The sequence below is a fragment of the Anopheles moucheti genome, chromosome 3 (genome assembly GCF_943734755.1).
Source record: "Anopheles moucheti chromosome 3, idAnoMoucSN_F20_07, whole genome shotgun sequence".
NCBI lineage: Eukaryota > Metazoa > Arthropoda > Insecta > Diptera > Culicidae > Anopheles > Anopheles moucheti.
In genome coordinates this window covers 74,966,444-74,981,200 of record NC_069141.1, presented here as the reverse complement: position 1 = coordinate 74,981,200, position 14,757 = coordinate 74,966,444, and the positions used below count along the sequence as shown (strand labels likewise).

General features: G+C 41.4%; 1 protein-coding gene across 1 annotated transcript; it reads left to right on the top strand.

Annotated features, from left to right (window-relative positions):
* Positions 1-298: 298 nt before the first annotated feature.
* Positions 299-14,750, top strand: LOC128303176 (GTP-binding protein RAD). Its single transcript, XM_053040042.1, has 7 exons — positions 299-354; positions 3,326-3,448; positions 4,623-4,841; positions 4,980-5,065; positions 10,674-10,854; positions 10,931-11,064; positions 11,168-14,750. Exons 1-7 carry the CDS (start codon positions 342-344, stop codon positions 11,309-11,311), a joined length of 900 nt encoding a protein of 299 aa, XP_052896002.1. The 5' UTR covers positions 299-341; the 3' UTR covers positions 11,312-14,750.
* The last annotated feature ends 7 nt before the right edge of the window (positions 14,751-14,757 follow it).

Genomic DNA, 14,757 nt, shown 5'->3' with positions numbered 1-14,757 from the left:
TAACAAAAGAACACTCAATGAAGGATAAATATCTCAGCACAATTTGATTCACCTTATTTTAAAACCAATATGTTACCAAAACCAAACAAGAATAACATTATTGTTAATATTACACTTAAGTTAACATTGTAAAACATTTAAACTATTTTCATTGTTTTGCACTTCCTTCGCTGGTGATGGTACTAATCAGTTTGATTGTTTGATTTTAACAGGTTCGCCGTAAGCCACAGCCTCCACCGCCAACACTGCAGGACTCGCGGGGTCACTGTACGAGCGAGCCGCGGCTGAATGATTCGGAAACTCCACCACCACAGAAACGCCGAGGATCACAAAGGCGTCCGATGCACAATTCAGGTACGGGATCACACATACAGCAGTTGACGCAGTTGTGGTGAGCGTCACCGGATAGGCTTGATAGTAACGGAGCACTAATGTTGCTTTCGGTTTAACCACATAAACATGCCGCTTGCTTTTTGCTAACAAACTGTTGATACAAACTGTTTTGTTGTTACATGCTTTTTTGCTTCTGTTACATTGTAATGCGTTTGATTGTTCGTTTGAAAAAAAAAACCGGGGGAACGTGACGGGGGTTTTCACTTTAGTTTACCAAACAACAAAGAGTGTCTCCGCAGCTACGTACGGTGGGAATGGCCATGTATGAATCATTTTTGACATTTTCCTCATTGCAGAGCGGCGCCATCAAAATGTAAGGATTAAGTTAGGTATGGTGAAAGCGCAAGTGCTTATTATAAATAGCCTTCTTCCTGGGGTTTTCATACGTGTGTATGTGTGTGCGTATTTTCCGCCTGTTTCTATCTGTCTGTCAACCTCAATCTGTCGCTATTCCCCGTATTGACCGTACAATGCGCAATGGATTCCGCCTGTGAATCTGCGACCGTTGCAAATGTTTTCCTTGTGGTCTTTCTTTTATCATTCCCTGCCACGTTTCTTCTACTCTCCCGATCACAGCACACCGCCTGAAATGTCCTCCACAACTATTCTTCTTCACTGTTTAGCAGTTGCGATTTGTACCGAATGAGTGATCCTTAGAGTGTAAATATTCCTTCAGAATTTCCCTACACGGACCATCACCACTAGTTGCCGGTTTTCTGCAAACCTTGGGTTTGTGCACCACCCTCTCTGTCCTCTGTGATCGCTGAATGTGTGTTGTGTCCCTTCGCACACCATTCTCTGGTGTTTGATGGTGATGTTATACCCTTTTCCCAAAATGGTTCTTCCCCCATTTCTTCCCCCATTGCAGAACTCCAGCAGAAATTCCAATTTCAGCTCATGTCAGTTCTCGGGTCCTTTTGAATAACGCCCACCGCAAACGTTGCTGCCGGTGTGTTGGAGTTTACGGACGTATCTTCCACCAGCGTGAGTCGCACCACGTCCGGCAGTCGGTGTCCTGGATTGCGGGTTTTGTAATCGACCGACCGAGAAATGTTTTCTCGTTTGGGTGATAGTGTTTCGAAAGTCGGGACTCGGGCCGAGCTTTCCAGTCAAAGTTCTCTACGCTGCCCGATCGATCGGCACTGGCCGGTGGTCGGTGGTGGTGGCAGTGTTTGCATACATTCCTGCTGTGATGGATGGGAAACAGACACACAAACACCGTTGGAAATGGGAAACCTCGCACTGGTTTCGTCAACTGTGCTTTTTCATTTACATCGAACGTAATCGGTAAATGATATAGCCTGATTATTTCGTTCCCACCTTTTCCTTCCTTTCACGCCCACCCCACCCGGGTTCCCAGTTTGTCGTTTTGTTGTGCTGATGGGGGATGGCCTTGGAAATGGGACAACTTTTTCCCAAAAGGCAGGGAAACTTTAAGCTCAACTGTACTGGCTGTATGTGGAACAAGACTCCAGAGATCAAAGCGTTTCGTATTTGATGTTCAGATATTTGATAAGTGGGTAAACACCAGCACTGTTTCTTGATAGTATTAAATTCTTGGGTTAGTTGAACCCCTTTTTTTCTGTTAATCAGAGTTCGGGGGTGAGAATTCATGTAAAGTTTTAGGGAAATTTATTTGATGAAACATTTCCAATACGTGAGGACGGATTGCATATTGCTTCAAAGGGCACGAACTCAAATCGAATTTCTCGTATTCGAATTTCTTATTTGTGTATTTTTTTCTTAAACCTTTTTATATCCAATTTATATCAAACAAAAACTGTTGATTCTGTCTAGGATGACAACCATTCATGACGTAACGCTTGTAGATGTTTAACTTGGTGCAGTAACAGAAAAGACACGATGACCCATTTCTTTCAAATGCTTACGTATTAATTCTCTTTATTCAAAGATAATTCCATTTTCACTGAATAATTGTATGATTTGTATGTATCTTCATACAAAAAGTGATCGATAGCTTAATTTTTTAAATGTGTGAAATGTACTTTTCTTCAGAAGGTATGTTCAGTAACCATAATCTGGTCCATATAAGTGAATAAGTATTATAACAATGACCGTAATAGAACCAATACGGCAGTACAGGCAGTCCCCGAGATAAAAAGGTGCTGAATGTAGCTTCTACGCGGTTTAGAAAATTCTCTGTTTTTGCGTTACGTAGTAAAAGGATGTCCCATGAATAGTACTTAACGACTTCTTCGGTAAACTGGTCCAGAGCTAGCTTTATACGCTTTGCCAGATTTCGTTTGCACTTCTTGGATGAATGTTGCTTCTGTTGTCGACCTAAATAAAGTTCAAGTTTCCTGGTAAATTTCTTCAAAACTATTTACAAGCTTGATTACAACTTTTCGTGCAATATTGTGCGATTTGAGACTTAAGCTATTTGAATAATTTTGTTTCAACCTTTAGCCTTGTCTAACCTTCCCAATATCTTTTAGGGAAACAGAGATACGAACTTAATCTTTAAAACATTAGTTATTTAATAAGAACTTACGCTAATTAAAACTAAGTTTAATTAAGACTCTTTTCCTTCAGGATGTCTGTATCTTCTCTGAAATATTTTTTAAGAATCTTATATTAAATCTTTGTTGCTTACACAAATCATTCATTTAGGCGCTTTACCATCAGTAGAGTAGTATACATTTCAAACAAACATCATACCTTGCAAATGTGGTGTAATTTCGCTGTTGTTCAGTACAATGTAATGCATGCTTAATTAGCAACCTCTTTGAATGTGTCGTTATCGCCTTCGCAAAGGACACTGGGGTAAAGGTCCCCGAAATACCAAAAACCCGCAAAAATGCCGTGTTAATGAATGCTAAAATCGTTTCCCATTCTTCTACCTGTTCTACCATGAACGACCCTTCGCATCGGCCGTCGCCCCGCTCTACCCCGCTGCTTCCGGGTACCGCAGCAACGCCAAGGAAATCGAACGCTTTTCTGGACGTGCCGCAGATCAACCTCCAGCACCTGCAGATAGACGATCAGGACGACGATGACAATATCAGACTGAGAACGTTCAGCTCATCGAAGCAGGGTAAGCGCAGAACCCGGGGGTTTTGGGCCCCGGAAAACTCAAACGATGGCGTCCTTCCCATTAAGCGGGTTGCGGGATTTAATTTGCCATTTCGGCAAATGGCAATTTCAGTCGTGTTCGGTACGCTTCATAACCGGTACGTAGCAGGAAGAAAGCGTGCGCGATTGTACACGCCGCAGGCGATGCGTGCAATTTCGCCGAAGGGTTCTTCAACGCCCGGACGATTGTTCCGGGTTCGGCCTTTTCCAGCCGGCGAGGCGTGACGATGGGCCTGCCGGGTTTTTGCGCTCAGCCATTCGTAATGAGCATTGAATTGGCGCTGTTCCGGGAAGCCGGAAATAATACTGTACCTGTTTGTGGAAAAGGTTCCAAACGCGGCACACGTTTGCTGTGAGGCCGAAAATAGAGGTTCTGTTGTAAAATTAACGACGTAGTTATTAACTCATTGTAGCGTCAGGTGGAAATGAAATGTTGTTTGAGGTTTGAATTTGACCGAACGAAGTAGAAATTATTTTTCTATGTGATTTGTTCGATTTATATGGGATTTAAAATAATAAAGCTACTGATATATATTTATATAAGTTATCACTAAATATATTAACTAGATAAGCGATTCATGAAATTAAAAATTTTTAAAAGTTTCGTAATTTATTACAAGTTTCTAAAGCAAAAGATATGAAAGCACCCTAAATATGGAGGCGCCCAGTGGTTTTTGTTTCAAGCAGCTTAAGCTCACTTTAAGCTTAAAGCTCCATCGAATAAAAAGCAATCACATGAAAACAATGATACAATGATCGATTTAATAACTTTTTTAAATGTTCTTTCTCAATAGCAAATATTTTTCTAATATTTACAAAATAGATTAAAATATCTATTTATTTCTTGTAACTTTTATTTCTGGAATGTTTTTAAGATGTGAAAAATGTCGGAGAAGACGTTCAATATACAAAATAAAACGGGTTAGCGATGTACAATTGCTTTCATACGTCGAATAAATTATCTGAAAGAGATATCGTTAGAAATATGGGTCAATGGTGAGGCATAACCATTCCATGCACACCAGACATAAACGACCGATGTTAAAACGAGCGATGATTTCGATGATCATTGTGCAAAGTCGCCCGAGAGCATCACATTATACGGCTGTATCGTTTTCTTTTCCCACCGTTTGCAGGCGTCGTAAACCGGGGCGACTCGTTTCGCAGGCGACGGTCCAGAAGCAACAGCTTGGCACCGGTGAGCCCGGTCCGGGTGGTGGACGAGGTCTTAACACCACCGACCGGTCCAATCGATTCCTACTGCGTGTTTATGATTGGGGCACCCGGTGTCGGTAAGGGTGCGCTCCTGTCACAGTTCCGTTCGTCGGAGTGCATTAATGCGTACGATACGCGAGGTAAGTGAGCATCATAACTATGGTCAAGATAAATGGCATGTCTTCGTTTGCCCGTGCAAGAGGATGTGATTTTATTGCGCCCGGTCTCCAATCGTATGGGTTTTCTAATGGTTTCTCGTTACGCGTTTTGACCCTCAGAGTCGCCGGGCGAGCAGAACATATCCATCATACTGAATGGCGAAGAATCGGAGCTGAAGTTCGTCACCGACAGCATGGGAAACAAGGTAAGGATGTGACCACCGTGCAAAGTTCTTTAGCACTTTAGTGAGTGATTTTCTTGTTCAGTGACTCATGTTGATGTGGATTTGGCACCGATGTAATCAATGGGTAGTGTCTGTTTGGAATTGGAGATTCTCTCGGCACAGGAAGCTCAAACGAAACGACATTTACTTTGTGGGGCAACGTTTATCAAGTGCTGTTGTTGAACACATAATACCTCACAATCACCAGCTGGAGTTGTTTTAATAATGGTGATCGAATGAAACTGTCAATTTCTATGCGATTTTCCTTGTTACGACCAGAACTGAGTCAATTAAAATAATTAAACTGAAGCAGAACTGCATGATTGGATGATGGCAATTAATTAAAAACAACTGTATGAACCACTTGCTCGATTGTTATTTTATTGTTAACAATTAGTCATTAGTAGCTGCAAGAACGTGAGGTTCTTCCTAGAGCTCAGAAGGTTGTAATTTGCTTGATTGAAACAACTTAAATGTTGGAGGGATCTTTTACCTCAAGACAGAAGAAGTATTCGGCATTTTAAAGGCCACAACAGCTTTTCGTTGGAATTTGTCTAAATCAACCCCAAAGTTAGCCGCCGTGTATGATGGTCCTTTTGGGAGGCAGTTACTGCACAAACCAGCAATAAAGCAAATGATGTCTGCATCAGCTGCGTGGCTCAGATTTATTTAAATGCTGAAGGTCCCCGAATTGTTCACCCTCGAGTCTCGATGACTCTTTTTGTACTAAAGTGGAAACGTGTGCCGTAAGTTCATAATGGGGGATCGCATCTTAACCAAAAATCAGTCATAAAGCCTCGTGTGACTCTGGTTAAGGGCTGAATTCTTCATTGGATGGCGTCAATGTGATATTAAAGTACATTGGAAAATATCTTGAAATAGCACCCAGTGTCATAAAATATGTCAAATATCCCAAAAGATCTTCAACGCTGACATAAAACAGTCATTTGGATTCAATTTTTAACAGTTGTATGTGGTATAGCGTAATAAAACAAAGCTTTTTGTTGCCTTCCACAGGTCCAGCAGTAAAAACTTTTTCATTCCAAAATGCCACTAACACTTTGTTAGCAATTTCCAAAATAAATAGACGTCGTTGGTGGTAAACAAGGCACAATGGGTCTTTACAATCGCTGGCCAACGCTGTACTTCACGGACTTTACATCTCCGATTTGATAATCGTAAAGTTGTGTACATAAATCACCACACTCAAATGTCATAAAATGTTCGATAAATTAACGTTAAATCTGAAACGCCGAAATTAAACCGCGTGTTAGCCACCCATTGCGTCGGGAAGGCTGATTCAGATTGGTAGCGTGTGGTCCCGATAAAACCGAACTTATTCGCACGAAGCGTCCCCCGAGACTCAACCACACACACCCCCAAAAGCCGTTGGTAAGATTACCGAAGCGAGATACATATTAATTTTAATGAATATTATTCCCTTAAAGCCCGTAATCTGCAAAGCACAAAGCGCATGCTAATGTTATGGCGCGAGATTACAACAAATTCCGCTAAAATAAGCCAAAAAAAAGAAGCATTGAACGACAACATCTCACAATCTGCAGCAAACGAATGCGAATGAGAAGTAATGGCGAATCGTGAGGTAGCGAAATTAAATTTTCCTAGCCCCAAAGCCCCGAAGTGGTTACCCCGGTTCGGGTTTCAATTGGCCAACGTTGGCCGAATGAAAAATTAATCGGCATTCAAATGAAATCATGGCCGGGCCAAACCCGACCAGCAGCATGAAAGCGTGCATCACGCCTCGGGTGGTGTTTTGCTTGTTGTAACACACAAATAGAAATAAAAGGGGAAAAACTGGACACAACAACAGAACAAAACCCATCACGCCTCCGATGCTAATTGCGTATTCATGGCCTCCTCTTTTTATTGCGAATTCATCAACACTTGCTACAACCGTTTACCGTGCCGGGTTCGTTTCGCCAATTGTATCTTCCTTGCTGTCGGTATGTGTGATCGGGAAAACACAACAGGATCGTGGCCTAGTAAGCGAACACGCCCTTGTGTGCATAATAATTGCTTTATCAAAAACCTTTAAAAGCGACCATTGCTGTCCTGTTTTTTTCTCTTTTTACTTTCCCATATAACAAATGTTCTTCCAAATGCGTTGTGCTTAAAAGGCTCCGTCGATCAGAAAGGCTGTGCGGAAAGCGTTGCGTGCTGCGGGCACCACGAAACGACTTCAACTTCAGCACTGTCAGCTCGTCGAGGCGACAGTCCGTTTTATTATTTGCACCCGCAGCGTGCAGAACGCGTCGGGGCAGGCAGGCAGGAAGCGTGGTGTGGATTTAAGTGAAAGCTGTCGGCTAGGATTCCCAGCACCGGCCCCGGAACCATTCCGACCCACTGATGCTAATCTGGGCAAGTCATTCCGTCCGTCTACGGCTGACCGAGCACAAGAAACTGACAGAATGTGTACCATCGCACCGCGATAAGGGACCCCGGACCCCGGTTAGTAGATCCCGGGATGCCGCCCGAGCGCCCGGAGCCATTTTTGAAAACTACATTCCAGGGGTACCGGGGTCGTCCATTTCGGCGTCACGTTTGTGTCTAACCCTGTCCGGTGGGGGAAAGCAAAAGAAAAAAGGACGCAATAACAATATGGATATTTATGCCTACTGTCTTGAGGGGAGGTTTTCGGGAGCTTTTTGTCAGTGTAGATGAAAGAGTTAACCCTTGAGTGCGTAGAATTGGTAGAAATTGCTAATCATATTGTAAATGTTAGAAAATGCAACATGGCATCCCGTGTTGTGATTTCCACTTACTTGTAAATCTTATAAAGTAGAATATTTTACTTTCTTTTGTAGAAATTGCTTGGTTTCCAACTGAACCAAAGCCGGGCGGAAATTTGATAGCTGGAAGATAAATATTTAAACCGAGCTTCGTGAAACACTTCACTGTTTGCCATCACACTCGCACCAACGGCATCCCGTACCTAGGTGTAACATTTTAACCGCTGAAAAATGATATCCTATTAGAAAAGGAAAGGTTTGCCTAGAGAGAGAGAAAGAGAGAGAGAGAGAGAGAGAGAGAGAGAGAGAGAGAGAGAGAGAGAGAGAGAGAGAGAGAGAGAGAGAGAGACTAAACGAGACTCACTTTGTACAGCGCCGCATTATGTCCTAATCGGCAGACAGCAAATGGAATCGTTTATGAATTTTAAACAGAACGAAACTCAGAGCAGAGGGTGTGAAACTAAAGCCCCGAGGGTCAAACATATAACACACACACGCACACGCACACACATGTAGGTGATTTTATATCATCCGTAGAATAAACGTGTTTAATCAGTGGAAGATCGGTGCATGTCCTTGCTACACCTTACGAGCAAACTGCAAACCACTATCTGTGTTTTGGCCTTTTTTTGCTGGGGACAAAATGTAGTTCCAAATTAGAAATTCAGTAAGCGAAATGAAACTGAGCTTGAGTCGGAGAGAGAAGATAACAGATTTTGCGACTAAAGAAGAACCAGGAATAACCGGTAGATGGAGACGCCTGGTATTTCATGCTGTGGTGAGTAGATTGATGCAGGTTCAAACAGTTGCGTGTTGGGTATTTGTCTTTCCCTCATACACACACACACACACACACAGACACGCACTCAGGATACAAATTTCCTTAATCAAAGATATGATTTGCATCGCCAGGTGAACCCCGGCACGTACGTGCCACGGTAATAAGATGGCGACGATCCATTTTTTTTTGCGGCAATGCATTTGACTTGATTGTTTTTCTGCGGGATGTTTTTTTTTGTTGTGTTGTTGCGTATATGGCGGCTGCGGAGTTCATGAATATTTAACAACAAAATGGATAAAATTTAAATTTGTAGCAACAGAAAACGGGAGTGCAGGAATGAATAACAGGTTTTTTTTTTGTGTTGCGCCTCTGCGAAATTCCAGTGGATTGATGGAAGAATTGCTAATGAACACGTTTATTATTTTATAATGCGTAGGACAGTAATATTTACATATAATAATATGAAATGCAATTTTATTAACGAAAAACGAACAGTTAATGTCATAATTTTAGGAGTATAAATAGATTTCCCTTGTTCGATTAATATTTGGACTTATCATAAAGCTTATCTCAGAGTATTAAATATTGTTCTTTGACGCAAATTTCGCTTAGAGGAGACTTATTGAAATCAATAAGTTATTGAAATCAGAACTCAATTTTAAATCTCTGAGGTTTTATTTGAGGAATCTTTTGAATAAAGATTCAGATTTATTCATCCAGCTCAGAGTTTCATTAAAATTCATGAATTTGAATCAAATTTACCAAACATTAGCAGTAGGTGATACGAGTTTACAGAGTTAGCTGGCCACTAAGTAGAAGTCACCAACTCCAAAAAGTCCTCAGTTGACTAAAACCTCTCCCAACAGGACGCGGAAACATTGCCAAGCATAAAGTTCTGACAAATACACCGAAGTGCCACACGGTTGCTATCCTGAATATGATGTCCAGCATTGTTTGTGCAGAGGATTTTTCAAAGATGTGAGACTCCACGATGATTTCCTTCAGCTTGCAGCAACCTGAGTACCTGAACCTCAGTATTTTCCAGTTTTGGGAGGTGAATTCTTGACTTTTGTACACGGCCTATTCAAAGTCGTAATAATCTCAGTATTATGGCACTATTTCGTTGATGTTTAGTAGGACTCTGGAAATTTTTTCCACCGAGCTTGTGAGACAACTCAGAAAATGTTAAAATAAATCATACAAATAAACTAGAAGACAGTTTGCAGCACAAAAGTTTGTTTGCTGAAGGGAGTTGGTCCAATCAACATGTTGAACCTGTCACAAGTTGAAATGAGAGACAACTTATTGCACGAAAATTCAAGCAATTGCCACCATTAAATTTCACTTCCCTTTAATTACGTTTACGTTAAGCGTGCCAAGGCTAGAACAATACACAAAAGAAACGGAATGTCACAGGATATTACGGCGAAAACCAAAGAAAAAACACACCCAGAAGTCGGCGTCATTAAATCATTACTAATTGGTGAGAAAATGTAAAGGAATGGATTCAATTGAACCGTGGTCAATTAGTCAAACCAGTCCCTGTCAAACAGACAAGGCACCGCCGCCGGGGGGGGGGGCGTGACCGGTGGTGGGATTTGTTTGCGGAAGCTATTTGAATCAGCCCCAGCAGGGAGAGTGTTGGGATTAAAGCAGTCACAAACCATGCCCAGCCCCTGGGTACCATGGACAGATAAATGTCGTGCGGACGTGTCGCCCATCCCCACGGGAGTGTGGTTCGCTTGTATTTGCGAAGCGATAAAATATTCCACAGCGTCGTCGTCCTTCGAAAGGATGTCGGTCTAATCGGAAGCGAATCGTTTGGGTGTGTGATGGCGGCAGCGGCATGCGACACCGGGGTCCGACCCCGCCGGAATACTAATGCGAAATGCGAGTTGACATAATCAAGCTAATCCAGATTGGGCGGTACGCGTGGTTTCGTGTGGCAGTTTCGGGACCGTGGGAAAGACGAGACATTTTGCGCCCGACTTGTGTCTGATGCCTTGATTAAGACGGGTTTTTTTGCTTGGTTTCTTGTGGCCTTCCTCTTTTTCCGCAGGATGAAATGCTCAAGGCGGACGCATTTCTGGTGGTGTACTCCGTGGTAGACAAGGCGACATTTAGCCGGGCGGACCAGCTGCTCAACATGCTGCACGATATGGACGTGAGCCGGTCCCGGCCGACCATTCTCGTGGCGAACAAGATCGATTTGGCCCGTTCCCGTGCCGTCTCTTCGCAGGGTAAGGAAGCGTGACCCGTGACCGCTTCGTGTGAGCTTTAGCAATGACACGTTCTTTCTTATCCTCCCCACGCCAGATGGCAAATGTTTAGCCTGTACGCACAAAATCAAATTCATCGAGGTATCGGTAGCGATCAACCATAACGTGGACGAGTTGCTGGCCGGCATCCTGTCACAGATACGTCTCAAACGGGAGCAATCCGCCGTACAGGTACGGTACCAGCATCAGATATTCTCCCATTCACACAATCGGGACAATGCGTTGGATTGTGTTCTTTAACGCTTTTTTTGTTTTGTTTCATCACCCACTACAGGGAATCCGAGAACCGTCGTCTGCGCATTGGTACAAAAACCGTAGCGTTGTCCGAGCGTCGATGAAGGCCCGTCAGATGATCACGTGGATATTCGGCAAGGAGGATTCCAAGTTTAAGAACTGCGAAAATCTTCAAGTGCTGTAAGCGTTTGGCGAGATGTGCTCCGGAGTGTGCCACTCCACCATTCTAGGTGGACACTGCAAACACAGCAAACAGACAGTTCGGAGCAGGAGCTCCACGCGTAGTGAAGCAGCAAACAAATTCAACAACCGAAAACAACAACATCAAACCCGTAAACATTGATATATCGTTATACATCTTGCTAAACAAAAAGTGCCTTCTGGTCAGCGTATCTGAAACTGCGTAGATATGTATAATGTAAGGTGAGATAGAGGCGCTGTAGCACACGGTCGGTTTCTATCAATGGCTCAAAGTACAGTTGTGCGAGCGATCTTGCACGAAGAAAAGCAGTAAAAATTGCCCTAAAGCCACGTTCGGTAATCGGGTCACCAAAACGGAAGTAATGGAAACCCTTCGTGGTGTAAACTTCATGGTGTGCACCTCGCCATCCTCGTAGTGAAGCAAAACAAACAAACCAAACAATAGAAAGGGGAGAGGGATAAATCAAATTAAACCTTGTAATAAAACTTTATATACTATGTGCCATTGCCGCAAGTTCATTAGTAAATCTCTACTACTACCACCTAAGGATCGACTTTGTTTTCCAACCATGTTTTGTGTCCATGTAAGACGCGTAGCTCTAAAACATTACACACATACACACGCTATATAGACATAAACCTTTTCGTATGTGCGACAACAAAAGCGCAATGGGATAAGCTGCCGAGGTGAAACGATTTGTGCGAAAGCATGGGCAAGCAAAAGTAAAACAGAACTAAAACAACTTGAATACAACAAAACAAATGGGCAAAAAGGGGATTAAGAAAGTGAAATAAAATAACTAAATGATGTAAGTTGATAGAAAAAAAAACGTTAAATATGAATAGATAAAAAAAGAACATGAAAACAAAACAACAAAACATATGCAAGAAGAGAAGAAGGTGAGAGAAAGAAAGTAAGAAAAAAAAAACGGTGAAAAGGAAGAAAACAACAACTCGAAACAATAACATTAGTGAACAAGTGCAGCAATAGTAGCAAAAAAATAGAAGAAAATAAACTTTAAAAGAAAAAAGTAGCAATGTAAGGCGTCTTATATAAACAAAATATTCTAACATACAAAACAAAGCAACACATAAAAACGGATACGCGCCGCCATTTGCGCAACCGTTCGTTTTGCGAATTGTTGAAAGAGAACAAAACAAAAAACACCACTGTATCGTATCACCTACACACACACATACTTACATCCATCTAGTAATATAAGCGCATAGTGGAATAATGTTTCAAATTAACGGCTGTAACGGCCCCCAGGGGTGGCCGATTGGTGGCTGCTGATCGACGGTGGGGGTGTGATAATAGTAAAGGGGTGACATACAACAACAACAAATACTAAACATGTTAATATTATCGATATTTGTATCGTTCGTTCAGTGTGTGTGCGTGTTTGTTTTTTGTCGGGAAATGTTGTCCAAAGCAAAAAAAACCAAAAAAGCATACATACACTTAATAATAAATAAAAATGGCAAACGTTGGGTTTCGAAGTTCGAACATAAGAAGTTGTATATGTGACAGGCAAATAGTGGGCGAAATTGTTTTGCATATCGCAAAATTGCAAAATGGAAACAAAAATCACACATCATGAGTTAAAGTTATATGAAAACAAAAGATGGAAGGTCGGGACACACTGTCTACGCTCCAGAAGATAGTAGGAAAGCGAAGGAAATATTGATAATAGAAACATACAGTAGAAGATTAATACAATTTATACTACTGTTTACACTTGTCCACTTTTCCTTATCATCCTTTTGTAGATAAAATTTCCAGTTGAATGAATGCTACTTAAATCGTTTTCATTTTATTCGGCTACTTAAAGGTCTACCACACCTTCTTTCATAGCAAACTCGACAATAACTGACGATGGGTGTGTGTGTGTGTGCTGTACCGTTTATATTCCCCTATTAGCTTCTCCGTTAAGTCTCTATAGCGTTTAAAGAAAGGATAATTTTATTTTAAAAAGCTTGTGACGGTTTGGTTTTCCTTTGCTTATCGAACGAACTGAAAGGTCTGCATAATACTTCCTTCCATTAAAACCATGTATTAAAATGGCACAAAAACCAATCATAATAGGTTAGCAACAACAAAAAAAGCAAGCGCTCCTTATGGTGCTATAATATAAAATAAGCAACTTTATCGGTGCGTGTAATTCAATTCTTCAACTCTGTACTGTAAATGCTTCCACGGTCGATTCACTACTGATTACCGTTACTGATACTGACTGAGAAAACAAAGTGCTCCATCAGCGCAAATGGCAGCCATTTTACTACTACTTTTGTTTTTCATGCGATAAATGTTGCCAAAGTGCACAGCTGTGTACAGTATCTATTGCAGTTGTGTAGTAACACACACACACAGAAAGTAGCATCACAAACTTGTAAATGCACCCAACACAACCACAAAGCACACAAACAAGTTATTCAGCAGCCTATAATCGATGATCGTTCGTGTACCGGTATCGTGTGTTGTGTGGTGTTTCTACGTCGTGTACAATAAGCGTAAAACATGTAAGCAGCACGCACACACACACGGAAGAAGATGTGAAGTAAAACATAGCAATAAAACTTTCGAAAGGAAAGCAAATTAGTTAAGCTAATCACCAATCAAAACCGAGGAAACATTATTGCGGAGAAAAACGCACCAACACAGAAAGTTAAGGGAAAAAAGTAACTAAACAAATTATATCAGCAAGCAAGTGAAACGTGGGGGGAAAAACATGGAAGCGCATTCATTTGTATATCAAAAGAAGAAAAGGAAAACAAACATTTAAACAAAGTTGATAACTTGTTAACTGTGGGCCCAAAGATAATAATAATAATATTAGCAAATGTCAAAGCAAAGGGTAAGGGATCGTCTGTCTGCCGGTGTAACCGTATACACAGTGCAAGGAACAGGAACATTCAGTAGCTTTCCGTTTTCTTCCTTCAGACATGAACAACCAGTAATGAAACCCGTTTCCTGAACCAAGCAAACAAAAAAAGGAAGGAAACGTATGTAAAAGTTTATATAAAACACAACCTTAAACTTTAAACAAAACTAACACATCCATCCAAACGAACACCCGCAAACTATCGAGCCTCAACAAAAGCGTGCACCGCTTATATCTATATCTTTAGTTTACTTTTATAAACATTTAGCCCTTTAAGCTCTTTACTACTCTTTTACTGTAAATGTACTCTCGATCCAATATAGAGGAGCAAGTGTGCAAATGGAACGCAAAGCGAGAAACGATAAATCGGTATTGTCGTTACAAGAAAAAACAAACAAACAAACAACCACACACATTTACATAATACAGGCGGAACGCAGAAATGTTGGTAACATTTAAATAGCTACAGCATCTTGTACATGCTAAATTCTACCGTTTTTTTTGTTTTGTTTTTTACTATATTTTTCATGAAATAAAAACGTAAGTT